The sequence below is a fragment of the Xiphophorus maculatus genome, chromosome 21, assembly GCF_002775205.1.
Source record: "Xiphophorus maculatus strain JP 163 A chromosome 21, X_maculatus-5.0-male, whole genome shotgun sequence".
Lineage (NCBI taxonomy): Eukaryota > Metazoa > Chordata > Actinopteri > Cyprinodontiformes > Poeciliidae > Xiphophorus > Xiphophorus maculatus.
This window is the reverse complement of record NC_036463.1, coordinates 11,108,413-11,122,415: the sequence shown is the minus strand read 5'-3', so window position 1 is coordinate 11,122,415 and position 14,003 is coordinate 11,108,413. Positions and strand designations below refer to the sequence as shown.

The 14,003-nt window shown below is 38.8% G+C and overlaps 1 protein-coding gene across 1 annotated transcript; it reads left to right on the top strand.

Annotated features, from left to right (window-relative positions):
- The first annotated feature begins 463 nt into the window (after positions 1 to 463).
- On the top strand, positions 464 to 11,584 carry cdk8 (cyclin dependent kinase 8). The gene is made up of 13 exons (XM_005797856.3): positions 464 to 907; positions 4,363 to 4,438; positions 4,697 to 4,807; positions 6,355 to 6,495; positions 7,274 to 7,331; positions 7,409 to 7,540; positions 7,632 to 7,775; positions 8,787 to 8,856; positions 9,052 to 9,124; positions 9,203 to 9,300; positions 9,463 to 9,541; positions 10,154 to 10,312; positions 10,657 to 11,584. The coding sequence occupies exons 1-13, from the start codon at positions 780 to 782 to the stop codon at positions 10,780 to 10,782; spliced, it is 1,395 nt and encodes a 464-aa protein (XP_005797913.1). The 5' UTR covers positions 464 to 779; the 3' UTR covers positions 10,783 to 11,584.
- The last annotated feature ends 2,419 nt before the right edge of the window (positions 11,585 to 14,003 follow it).

Sequence of the window (14,003 nt, the reverse complement as noted above, 5' to 3'; positions counted from 1 at the left end):
ATAAAGACCAAAGAAGATGGCAGAAAGGTTTGGGGTTGAAGTTGTGGAGAAGCTTAAAGCAGCTTTAGGTTCTGAAATAATATTCCAAGCTTTGAACATTTCATAGAGTAGTGTTTTAGGCGCCATTCAAATGTAAAGAAATTGCACAACTATAAACCTACACCAAGACATGATTGTCCACCTTAACTTGAATCATCATTCAAGGAAAGGTAAACATATTTCGTGATTTTCATGAGATATGTATTTTAGGAACAATGCAACTCTTTTACATGTTGAAAACAAAAAACAAGAAATGAGTACACTGCAATGCCATAATAAAGGAAAGGAAGAAAAGAAGAAGAATCGTTTAGAACTAAAAAGAGCCGACCAAATTATCCGGATCCCTAGGAAAAGCCAAAATTCACACCACCACAACTGCAAGGTCTGTCTTTACGACGTTTTTCGACACTGCCGTGCGTGAATACGCCGTCGTTACCGAGTTGAAGTGCGTCTCTTTGGAGCAGATACCGGCTGAGAGAAACGCAGCAGCAGGACAAAACATTTATTCGGGCTCGCTTTTCCCTGGACCAACTCCGTTCACCGCGCATCCCTCCTCCGGAACATTACATTTACCCCGATAGCTCGATGTGGAAGCTGGGTTAAAAGGAGAAAGGGCCACGCTGGGGAAGGCAACCAGCTGAAATACCGAACCGAGCTCGTTGGAGGAGCATAGTTGCCTCCCAAAACGACGCTTTAATAAAGGAAGGAGTTCACACACTTCAGGCCAAACAGTGGTGAAAATGGACTATGACTTTAAAGTGAAGCTCACCGGCGAAAGAGAGCGAGTCGAGGACCTGTTTGAGTACGAAGGATGCAAAGTGGGAAGGGGCACCTACGGTCATGTATACAAGGCGAAGAGAAAAGATGGGTGAGTTTAATGAGCTGCAGGCCTCCAGCCAGGCAGCCAGCACCCCTCCCTGCCTCCCTCTCCCAAAGACATTTAAATGATTCCTCTCGTTTTTCTCCCCTTCAAGAGGGCCAGGCTTACTGCTGCATATTCATGCAGACAATTTGAAGATATGTGTACTGACTTACTATTGTGACAGGGGCTCTCCGTTCTCTTGTATGTATGGCATGCTTTTGTTTTTAGTAACATGTATTACTTGATTTATGACAGTGAAGGCGCTCATTTGGCAGATGCATATAGGCTGATGACGTTTACCTATTTATGTTACTACAGTTATTTTCTCTGCACATGAATTAGTGTGAGATTCTGGCGCAATGATTACTTGAGTAAAAATATCACGGTATTCAAAAGTAGCCCTATAGTTTTCTGCTTTTACACAGATGAACACCTGAAACTAAGATTGCTAAATATATAGATTATATTTATTTAATTACCATTAGTCCCTAGCATGTCTAAGAAATATGTATAGATTTTTTTTATTTAATTACCATTAGTCCCTAGCATGTCTAAGAAATATGTATAGATTTTTTTTATTTAATTACCATTAGTCCCTAGCATGTCTAAGAAATATGTATAGATTTTTTAAAATAATTTTGAACCCCTGAAATAACTGCTTTAGCGATTAAAGCGTTTCCTTTCTTTCCTCTTCTTTTATTTTATTTTAGAAAAGAGGTTTTTTTATATTTTCTTCGTATGTAAATTAGGGGGTGGGATCCACAGGCACTAGAGACTCTAACATTTTCTTTTGTGCAAAATTGTTTGTACATAAATATTTTGGACACAAATTTTTTTGTTTCCCTTTTTCAATACATACATGGGAAGAAATGCATATATTGCCAGGAAGTTTTTGGGGTTTTTTAAAATTGCAGTTGCACTTTTTTTGTTTGTTTTTGCAAGATTGTTAATTCTCTCTTCTTTTTTTTCTTTACAATAGTACCAATTTACTATTGTAGAGTAAATTGGTGGATTTACTCTACAGTAAAAAAGGTTTTCATCTAGAGGAAAAGCGGTTAAACATGGCAATTCCTCACCCAGAAATTAAGAGAGAAAACAATTAAAATGGGGCTGCACAGTGGCACAGTTGGTAGCACTGTTGCCTTGCAGCAAGAAGGTCCTGGGTTCGATTCCCGGCCGAGGTCTTTCTGCATGGAGTTTGCATGTTCTCCCTGTGCATGCGTGGGTTCTCTCCGGGTACTCCGGCTTCCTCCCACAGTCCAAAAACATGACTGTCAGGTTAATTGGTCTCTCTAAATTCTCCCTAGGTGTGAGTGTGTGTGTGCATGGTTGTTTGTCCTGTATGTCTCTGTGTTGCCCTGCGACAGACTCTCACCCGGAACGTAGCTGGAGATAGACACCGGCAACCCTCCTGACCCCATTAGGGACAAAGGGTGAACAGAAAATGGATGGATGGATATTCTGGTTATAAAATCACTTAGATTTGGAGGCACAAAACACACCAAGACTTTCTTTATTTCAAAAAAGGACATTAAGTACTTGAAAGGGGGGAGAAAAGCATAGCTAAATTTCGTCCAGATTACCCAGACTGGCCAAATTGTACCCATACAGCCAAATTTATGCACAAAACACACTATAAACATCCACGGACCCACAATACAGCAATAATGTTTAAAATGATCTTATGGCTTTCAGTTAAAACAGAAAAGCATAAATTATCCCAATTTCCATTAAAAGTGAAATATTGATTCCTGCAGTAATAATAATGTTATCAATAACCACTGATGATTATTTTAGTTAATATATTTATGCATAAGCAAACATGTAACACAAATACACTTGCTAAATTTAGCAGTAGATTTAATTGTTTATTGTGCAAAATTATCCTTTTTTGAGGAACACCAGTATAACCAGCTGGTATTAGGATAATTCAACAATCTGCAACATTTAGGATCCAAAGAAACATTTCCGACCGTTTTCCAAGTTTGTCACAAACCACTAAAACTGCTTCTCTCTTAATATAGTAAAACATTATTTTTAGCAGATACATGTATTTCTCTCCAATTACATGAATGATCATTTCATACATAATGTATGCCTAAAATCCTGGTAGATTTATAACAGGTGTTCAACATTCCCCAAAACTCAACTTCAGTGAATGTCGATGTTTTCAGCCTCTGTAGTGTTTAACTGGAAAACCCCTTTGGTTTTTCTCTTTCTGTTCGGGATTTTTTGTTGTTGTTGCTATTTCTATTTCTGTGTGTGTGAGAAACCACAATACGGCATTCCACCCGGCAATATTGTAACAGAGGCTGCCTTTGTGTTTAGTTCAGAGGACTCTGGAAATGTAAATATTGTGCTAATTAGCTGATTTGTTTTCTCCACGATTTTACACTTAACATACATTTGCATACATCTGTAACAGAAGCTAAACCTGAAATGGGCAGAACATCAACACAAGTTGCACTTCTTGAGCCTTTCTAAATATTGTGACATTATGCCGTATGTTACTCTTTTGATTTAGTGAATTTAAAATTTTTTTATGTGATGGACTGACGGAAAATGGTGCATTAGAAAGTGGATGCTTTGCGTCATTTTAATGTCAACATTTTTAGCAAATTATAATCTGGACAGTGTGGCTGGCATTCAAATCTACTAAAAAAAAAAAACAACGGTTATTTAAATGCCACAAGAGGACCAGCCCACAGCATGATTCTGCCATCAACATGTTTCACTGTGGGGACGGTGTGAGACTAAATAACTACACACCTCCTAGTGTTGGCCCACCACTTAGTGCGTATAAAGACCAATTAAAACAAAATTAAAGTCTGTGCTCCAACTTTCTGCCTTTCAGTTATTTTATAATTGAACCCACCAATTGTTTGGGGAAAACCTAGAATAAATCTAAATGGATGCTTTCCAAATGTCTCCTGCTGTTTGTAATCAGTTTCTTTTGAGCAGACCGTAGCTGGAAGGAGCCCATGCAGGAGCCATTATCACAGCCTGGACTGTGGCACCAACAGGAACCACGAAATAAAGCTCAAAGTGTTTAAAGATGTCGGAGTTGCCACTGTTTAGGAAGTAAATCTGCTGTTTTTAGACCGACTCTGGAGAAGTCACAGAATTTGGGTTTATGAGAGGATTTGGGCCGACAGGGGGGAAAAGGAGGGAATTTTAACCAATTTGTTCACGTATGAGAAAGTCCTCCTGCTCTGTTTGTGCCATACTAGCTGCCAGGCAGAGCCTGTTTCCTCTCCCCTTCTTATTGTTTAAAGTCTCAGAGGTGAGCTTGATTACACAGATCTGGAGGTAATGCAACTTGGCCTCTTCTCCCCAGTTCCCGTGCCAGCTGCTGCCAAGCGGCCCCGTCCTTCATCTCTGTTTGTGTATGGGTCCCTCTCTGGGGGCCGGCAGTATGGCCTGGTGTTGATGCTGCTCTGCCTCTCTCCCTGTGTTTGTAGGAAGGACGATAAGGACTACGCCCTCAAGCAGATTGAAGGCACCGGTATCTCCATGTCGGCCTGCAGAGAGATTGCAGTAAGAGTTGCTTCTGGTTTTCCTTTCGGGCTGTGAGGCTCACACAACTCTTCACTGCTGTAGTAAAATAATCACCTGTAATTAACAAGAACAATTGAAAATGGGGAATTAAAACATTAGTTGTCTGCTGTATGTTGTTTTTAAGTTACCATTTTCCCCAGGCATTCATTTAAATAATTACCAAGAACTTATTTTCACTGTCATGCACCTTTCCTGAGGTTGCTTAGATATTCCTCTGATTGGGTTTTTGTGCTGCAGCTGCTGCGGGAGCTGAAGCACCCTAACGTGATCTCGCTGCAGAAGGTTTTCCTGTCGCATGCTGACCGTAAAGTGTGGCTGCTGTTTGACTACGCAGAACACGATCTCTGGGTAAAAATGTAAACTTTCATAAAGCAACATGTTGTGCGCTGCATATTGTGAACTGTATTTCTAGCCTTCATTCTGTTTTGACATTTTGTTGTTAGAAAATCTCGCAGAAATGTTGGTAAATGTTGTGATGACTTTCAATTTGTGATATATGATGCTTTTCTTGTTTCCTGCCTTTGTCATCTGTGCTTCCATCACTTTGTGTCTTTGAGCATTGTGAGCAATACCATGTGTGTCCAGTGTGAGCATCTTACACTGTGCGACTCTATCCAAATGATTAAATATTACATTAAGATGTAAATTCAACTTCACACACCTTGGAGTTTATCAGCCAACAATCATTGCCCTCCAGTTACACTCACTGATATTGCAGTGATGATGTACCTGCAATATATTATGCAGCCTTATATTTTATTATATCCATCCATCCACTCTTCATTCTTCTGTCATTTCCTTTTCCTTTCTTCTACCATCCCTTCATATCTTCTCTTCTTCCATTGTCCATTCTTTCTCTCACTCCTTCTCTTCTTTCGTTTCTTTTTTATTTCTGCTTTTGTTGCTGCTTCCCTTCCATCATTTATTCTTTCTTTCTTATCTTCTTACTTTTACACCTTTGTATTTCTATCTATCCTTACTCCCCTTCTCCTTCCTAATGTATTTATTTACATCCTTCTTTACTTATTCCTTCATTCAGCTTCTTCTTTCCTTTCCTCCTATATTCTTCTGCCCCTCTTCTTTCTTTTTAGCTTTATCTTCCCTTCCATTATTTCTTATTTTTGTTCTTCCTTTGTTTCTTTACTTTTTCTGCCTTCCTTTTTCCATTCTCCATTCTCCTCCCTTGTTTTTCTTTTTCATTCCTTCTCATTCCTTTTATCTTCCCCCATACCTTCTTTCCAAATTTTTCCCTTTCTTCTCTTCTTTCCTTTCTTCTATCTTCCTTCCAGTGCTTATTGCAGGGTTTACAGTTAGAGGTAGACCTCAATAGAAATACCTGCAGTGAACTCTTTTGGCATTTTAAAAATGAACTCTCTCAATTTGATTCTGGAAAAGTACAGAGCTGGAACATGAAGAATGTGTAGGAACTATGTTTCTCGCTCTCTTTTTTTTTTGCATTTAAATAAACATTCTCAGCTGCAGCTTTTCACCCATTTTCCAATCAATACACATAACTGAATGAATGTTCAGTGCCAAACCTCAGCGAAACACACACGCACACCCCCTACACAGACGCACTCCCACACACACACACACACACACACACACACAGAAACCAAGATGTTCTCCACATTTGGTAGTTAAACCTCCGCTGCATTACAGGCTGCAGCTGCAACTGGCAGACTAGCAAAGCTGAATTAAATACCTCTTTCTGCCACATAGCTTCAACACTTACAATGCCCTTTGAAACAAGTGGAAACACATGGCACGGATATCAGTCCTGCCCATCTTCCCTGTAGCTAGCTTAATGTTTATAATTTAGTATGAAAAGCTTCATGTATTTAAACTCAAATGCCAACGCAGACTACATCAACTATTATCTTGTCTTCCCTCAGCACATTATTAAGTTTCACAGAGCCTCCAAGGCCAACAAGAAGCCACTTCAGCTTCCAAGAGGAATGGTCAAGTCTTTGCTCTACCAGATTCTGGATGGCATCCATTACCTCCACACTAACTGGGTGCTTCACAGAGACCTGGTAAGAGGGCTGGCTGTTTAGGTCAATCTGCATTCAATCAGTTAATTATTACATAATTAGCGTTGAAAGTGTTCATTTACTTACATAATTAGATACTAAACTTGAGTGTTTTTTTAATAACTCTGTGAAGATGATAATAATAAGGTTGCAACTAACAATTATTTTTGGAATTGATTATTCTGTAATTATTATGACAATCAATTTAATCTGAAGAAATTGGCATATTCTGCAGATTTTTCATTTAACCTTTTTTATACAATATTAGAAATTCTTAAATATGCAAATAAACAAATAATCCATTTTTTTAAATTGGAAAAAATATTTTATTGCCTAAATGCAATAATTTAGCATACCTTTTACTGAATTGAAACTGGGTGTGAAGATAAAACTATGCCACTTGAAGAGTTATGGGTAACTCATAATGACAGACAAAGGTGTTTTTATCTTAAATGTAAAATTTTGATATTTTCTACAGTTTTGGCTCAATTACTGCTATAACTATGTTTTGAGTCTGTGTACTACAGTTAGTGATTAACTACTACAGTAGTTGACGATCATTTCAATAATCGATTTGTCACAATTAATTCAATTAATCATCCTCTAGATAATAACAAATCACATAAAAAATTTCAAATGTTGACGTTTCTTCATCAAGAGTTTGATGAGGAAACATCATTTTTCCACTAGAGGGCAGCAACAAACAATACTAAATGTTGAACTTCCTCAACTAAACCAAACAAAAATTGGAATATTGTTTTAATGCTGGTTTCGCCATCAGAAACCAGCCAACATTTTAGTGATGGGAGAAGGGCCAGAGAGGGGAAGAGTAAAGATCGGTATGTATGGGCTGTAAATACTCTGCTTATTGTTTTAGTTGACTTCACCTTCATCAACTAATTTATTCGTTTTGCAGCGGACATGGGGTTTGCCCGTCTCTTCAATTCACCACTGAAGCCTTTAGCTGACCTCGACCCCGTGGTGGTCACCTTTTGGTACAGAGCGCCTGAACTGCTGCTGGGAGCTCGGCACTACACCAAAGCCATCGGTGAGGCCTTGTGCTCTCCTTCTCTTGTACGTGTGCGACCAGCCGTATGGTGGAAAACTCTGGGTTAGTGTCCGGTCTGTTTTCCTTCCAGACATCTGGGCGATCGGCTGCATTTTTGCGGAGCTGCTTACGTCTGAGCCCATATTCCACTGTCGTCAGGAAGATATCAAGACCAGCAACCCTTACCATCATGACCAGCTGGACCGAATCTTTAACGTTATGGGCTTCCCTGCTGGTGAGACTCTTCACACACCCTCAGAGAAAAATATTCCAGAGGAAATGACTATTTATTTTAATCATGTAATTGTGCCTTTATTCTACCTGCTTTGTTGTTGTTGTTGTTTTTTTATCTGGGAAGAGATGTGATTAAGAAGATAGCATTTTCCATTCCTGGCTAAGGCTCGTTATTTCCTTAGGCTTTACTTGCTCTGTTTGGATTAATGTGGTCTGCAGGCTCTGAGAGTCAGTCTACAGTCCCTGCACATGATGCCAAGTCACAAACAGAAACATTTGCTGGCAGGGATGCATTTGGACCGATATTTTCCAGTTCACCTACCCCACCCATTTGTTATCGTTGCTGCTCTTTTTATTTAATACAGTACACCAGTTTGTATAAAAGTTACTTCTTGAGTCTTCATTAAAATTTGACCCCTTTTTTAATGTTGCTTGTAAATGGAGTGGGTTTTAGCTTTAGTGTTGCTACAGTCTGGGAAAAGATGGGATTTGATTTGGGAAAAGTACTAGATTTGTGTTTTCACACTTAATTGTGTTCCCTAAAGGTTATGTCCACCCATCCATCCATTTTTGTCAGTTTCATATTTAAAATCTGACCACATATCTTCAATATGTTTCAGAATACCTGACATGTCAGATACGTTTAGGGTATGTTTAGGATATGTTTAGGGTCTTTGCCCAGCTGGAGTGTTTCTGCAGCTCTGACATCTGATTTGATGTCAGATAAGTCTGACATGTCAGGTATTCATGGAATTTCATGTCATGTTTTCCATGATTCCATGATCGCGTTGATATCATGGACTTTGACATCAAATTCCATGTCAAAACATAAAATTTGACATGGATTATGTGTTGGAATCCTGTCACTTAAAAAAGCTAATTGTTGTTAAATCATTGCTTGTAGCTTGTCAAACTTTTTTTTACTTTTTGTCTGAAAAAGAGATGTTAATTTGTTCCATATCCTCCAGTATAAACAAGTGCAACCTTGCTTTTTGTTGTTGTTGTTTGACAGATAAAGACTGGGAGGACATTAAAAAGATGCCAGAGCACTCCACACTGATGAAAGACTTCAGGAGGAACACGTGAGTCTGCAAAAAAACAAAAACAAAACAACTCTGTCCTAATTTCTTAAATCTAAGATCTAAAACAAAACCAGAGCAAAGCAAACTGTCTGCCGGGAAAAAGGCATTTGGAGTTACACATGTTTAACTATCTGTATATATGTGGTAAGTTGAAATAAGGAATTATTAATATATGTTGCGTCATTTCTTTCATAGATACACAAACTGCAGCCTTATAAAGTACATGGAAAAACATAAAGTAAAACCAGACAGTAAAGCATTCCACTTGGTGAGTTTTAACAAATCTGTCCAGTATAATTTTGATTTATCTGCTTGTTTCACATTAACGCCTATCTTTTCTTGACAGCTGCAAAAACTGTTGACCATGGACCCCATTCGTAGAATCACTTCTGAGCAGGCGATGCAGGACCCCTACTTTTTAGAAGAACCTCTACCAACCTCTGAGTGAGCTACTGAAGCACACACATCCACTTTATCGCTCACTTAACAGTCATTAGATAGACTCACAGGATGCAGAGACTTGAATGTGTCTCCTGGTTAATTAGATCTCGCTCCTGGAAATAAGCATATTAAGATGACCTATTTTCTTTGGCTTTTTTCTTCTAGTGTGTTTGCAGGCTGTCAGATTCCTTATCCCAAGAGGGAGTTCCTGACAGAGGAGGAGCCAGAGGACAAAGGAGACAAAGTAATATCCATTTAGTGTAGAGCCCTCTTCCATTCAGTTTACAGGGCCTTAGAAAAATACCCAGACCACTTGTATTTCTTTTCTTTTTTTCTTCCAAATGATCGCAAACTTCTATATATTTCATTGGAACTTTATCAGGCTGGGGAAGCAGAGTCTTAATTAGAGAAACAGCCAAGAGGCCTATATTAACTCTGAGGAGCTGCAGAAACACTCCAGCTGGGCAAAGACCCTAAACATACAGCCAGAGCTACTATACAATGGTTTAAATCAAAGCATTTCCATGTTTTAATATGTCCTAATCAAAGTTCAGAGTTAAATCTGTGGCCATCCGGGGGAGACTTGACTGAGACACACCTCAAACTGCAGCCCCGTGTGGTTTTACAAAGAGTACAGATGTTTAAATGGCCACACTTTTAGTTTAGTTTCAAAAAATATGTATATAAAAACTTCTCAACTATGCACTACTTTGTTTTGATCAATACCATAAAATCCCAATGAAATGCATTGAGGCTGTAAAGTGACATGATATGAAAAAGTTGAAAGTTTTGCCACTCATAAGTTTTCATTGATGGCCAGATTCACATTTATAAAATCTTGTTTTGCGTTTTGTAGAAAAACCAGCAGCAGCAACAGGGAAACAACCACACAAATGGGGCAGGCCATACCGGTAACCCTGACAACAGCCACGCCCAGGGCCCGCCACTAAAGAAAGTGCGAGTTGTCCCACCCACCACTACCTCAGGTGGCCTCTTAATATCCTCAGACTACCAGGTGAGTCCTTATGTCCTGACATCACCATGACGCTCAGTTTCGCAAACATGCAGGAGATATTTCAGATAGAACATGTAGGACATCTTTAGTCAGAAAGAGCCCCCCCCCTCCCCCAAACCCTCAGATAACAGCTTTCTTCTTTTCTCACATTGCTGCTTTGAGGGATAGCTCTGGTCTCTGTCTTCAATTTATTTTCACCTCAAAAAAATACCGAAATTGCTATGTGACAAAAAGAAACCTCACTAACATCAGAAAGTTTCTAATTTCATGCAAATTGTTTTTACAAAGACATTTGGCTAAACCGAACCTTGTTTTATTTTTATTTTTTTTCTTTGACCCTACAGCGTTCGAATCCACATGCTGCCTACCAGAACCCTGGACCAAGCACATCACTGCCCCAAAGCAGCATGGGATACTCCTCTACCTCCCAACAGCCACCCCAGTACTCCCACCAGACCCACCGCTACTGAAACGCCCCTCCTTGCACATAAACACACGTATTTCTAGAACACATACACACACAGCTCTCACCACGCCCACCTGAATGAATGTACTGAGGGATGTGGGGAGACCTTCCCTATCAACCAGTCAACTAATCAAACCTACAGAGGGCGCTATATCTGCAGCAGTCTGTCAACAAACTCTACTTGTTCCAGACAACAACCATAAAACAAATCCAGTATTAGAAACACAGCAAAAAGCAGGAGGTTAAAAATAAACAGAAATGTGATTGAATCCAACCTGTTTCTGCTACTCAGACGTAATAGAACCGACCAAGAGTCTCTTGTGTCATCTCCTCTCCTCTGCGACTGACCCTCTTCCAGTGCACCCCTTTCCTGTCAAAGCTTGGATGAACCTGAAAGCTGCTATGTGACTGCCGGCCATGACAGATTCCCAGCCTTTTCCTCATTTCCGTGTTTCCATTCATGTGAGGGCTGAAATGAGCTGCTGGGAACCATGCTGGGTGGATGCGGATCTCCCACATCCGTTGAGTGGATTTTTTTTTCTTTATATTTCCAAAGGACGACAAAGAAAACGACAAGATTTTAGTAGTTTATAATTTAATCTGTTGTCATGGTTTCGTTTTCATGGCAAGAGCGGCTTGTCTGACCCAAGCACTCGGCCTCTTGCTGTGGGTTAAAGCCTTAGAGTACATGACGACAAAATCAACCAGTGGCATGGAGGAAGGCCGATTGAACATGCATTGTACTGTAATGTACTGAAATATTTTACATGAAACAAATATCCTGACAATAAAAGTGGAAACATTAAGTTTGGTGATCATTTTTAAGCATGTGTGGAAACGCATTATGTCCAAAGATGACAAGATACAAGACGAGAACACTTGGATTTTGTCTTTGCTTTAAAACAACTCTTCTTCTCAAAAGCAGGAAAGTTATTTCATCTTTGATATTAATTACGAATTTATCAGTCTTTAGAACCTAATTCCTAAATATCAGGGCACAACAAAGTAGTATGTTTTAAAACAGGGTAAATGTAGCTTTAGCTACATAGTATGATAAGTTCTTAAAGTCTGGGTATGTGGTCATGAAATTTAATATTCAGAAAATAAATATAAAGTTTTATCCAAAGTTTGGTGTTTTAAAGACTGAAAGCAATAATACAAGCAAATGAAATGATTGTAAAGTAAATTCAGGTGGGAGAAACCTCTTCCCAATTTTTTTTCGACATAAAACTCATCAAACCAATACTTACAGTGGGGAATAGATACTGTGCATCCTAGAACAGTGTAAACTACTTTCAGTGAACATATGTAAACTGTTAATGTACATTTGACCTCCAAATGACAAGAATGTCAGCAGATTAGAACAATGAAGCTTGTGTACAAGCAAGAGATCTCACTTTGCCCTAAGCTTTAGACGTGGATTTATGTTTGGAAAATCATGTTTGTTCTTCAGTCCCTGAAGTGACTTGCGGTTAGAGTAGACGGAGTTTTACTCAAGTAAGAATTGAGATACTTCATGCTAATATTACTCAAGAGTATGCAGTAAAACTACTCCTAGTCGTACAGTTTTTTCCCCAAAATGTTACTCAAGTAAATAAAATGTCCACTTCTGTGTGTGTGTCTACCAGCATTTCAGATCTCAAAATTGAATATTTGTTGTCTGTTGCTGGGAAAATATCTTGAGGTCAGGCAGATTAGACGGAGAGAGTCTGTGAGCATCCTTTTTTACGTCTCAGTACAGACTTCCAATTAAATTTAGGTTTGAATTTGTCTAGAGCATTCTCACATATGCGTATGTTTTGAACTAGCTCAGTTGCATGTCTTGCTTTATGTTTGGAGTGTTTACTCTGCTGAAAGTCAAACCTGTGCCACCATCTCAAGTATTTTGCAGCCTCTTAACAGGTTTTTTCCAGAATAGCCATGTATTTAGGACCATCCATTTTTAATTTCTATTCTGACCTGGTTCAGTAACCTTGATGAAGAAAAACATTCCCATAGCATCATGCAGCCACCATGGGGATGGTGTGTTCAAGAGGATATATATGGTTAGTTTTCATCTAAGCATACAATTTCCAATGTAGGGTTAGGATTCCTGGAACAGGACTTTCTTCATGTCACTCTTACATAAAGGCCAAAGATGTGGACATAGTAACTAATAGTTTTCCTGTCAACAGATTCTCCCCATGCTGTGGATCTCCATAGCTTCTCCAGAGTTACCTTTGACCTCTCGTCTGCCTGTCTGATTGATGCCTGCCCTGCCCTGCCTTTGTTTTGTTTTAGTAAACAGCCATGTCTTACTTAAAGTACTCTTTTCCATTTTCAGATTCTGAATTAAAGAACTCTGTGACATTTTTAAAGCTTGGGGTATTATAATCTAACCCTGATTTTAAAAAGTCAACAACTTTATCCTTACAACATGAAGGAGAACACGATATTCCTTGATCCAAAGAAATTGAAGTTGGTTAAAAAAAATTATCTGCCATTTGTGTTTTTTCTAAGGCTTTAGGACTCCAGCAAGATGCACTAGAACACATTATTCACAAATAAGAAACTGTACCATGTGAAACATGCTACAATTCATCTTGCTCCAAAAAGCTTTTACCTACCTGAGCATGCAATATCAAACAAGAATCTGCCCCATATCTCACTCTGACTGGTCACACCAATCAAAAAATATGCTTAAAAATAACAAGTTAATTGCATTTATTTAAGCAGAAGATATTGGACACCAAGCAAGATGGGGAGGAGGTGGGGAAAAAAAGATAGCTTCTCAAAATATCAGCTACTTTTAAGATGTTAAGTTTGACATTGCTCTCTTGGATTTTTTAAATTATTTGACAAGTAAAAATGGGAGCAACTCAGACAGTTCTGGAAAGCATTTCAAAATGCATTGATTTTTCTTCCTTTACTGTGCAATAATGTGACATGCTTCCTTTGCTTACATGTATTTTTTTTTCTTTTCTGTTGCAGACATATTTCACTGACTATTTTCGCCTAAGGACACACCTGAAACACTAGACCATAAATCTGGATCAGGTTCTGTTGAACCTTTTTCTGAAGGATGCTGGCCCAGCTATTTTTGTAATACAATGCCCAGCTTACTCATTGTACCAATGCTTTGCATTAACATAGAAGCACAATCTAAATCTACTGTACGCCATTTTAGAAGGTCTCCAAATGAAGTAGAGATAAGATTGTAAATATTGTCATTTATAGCATCTATGA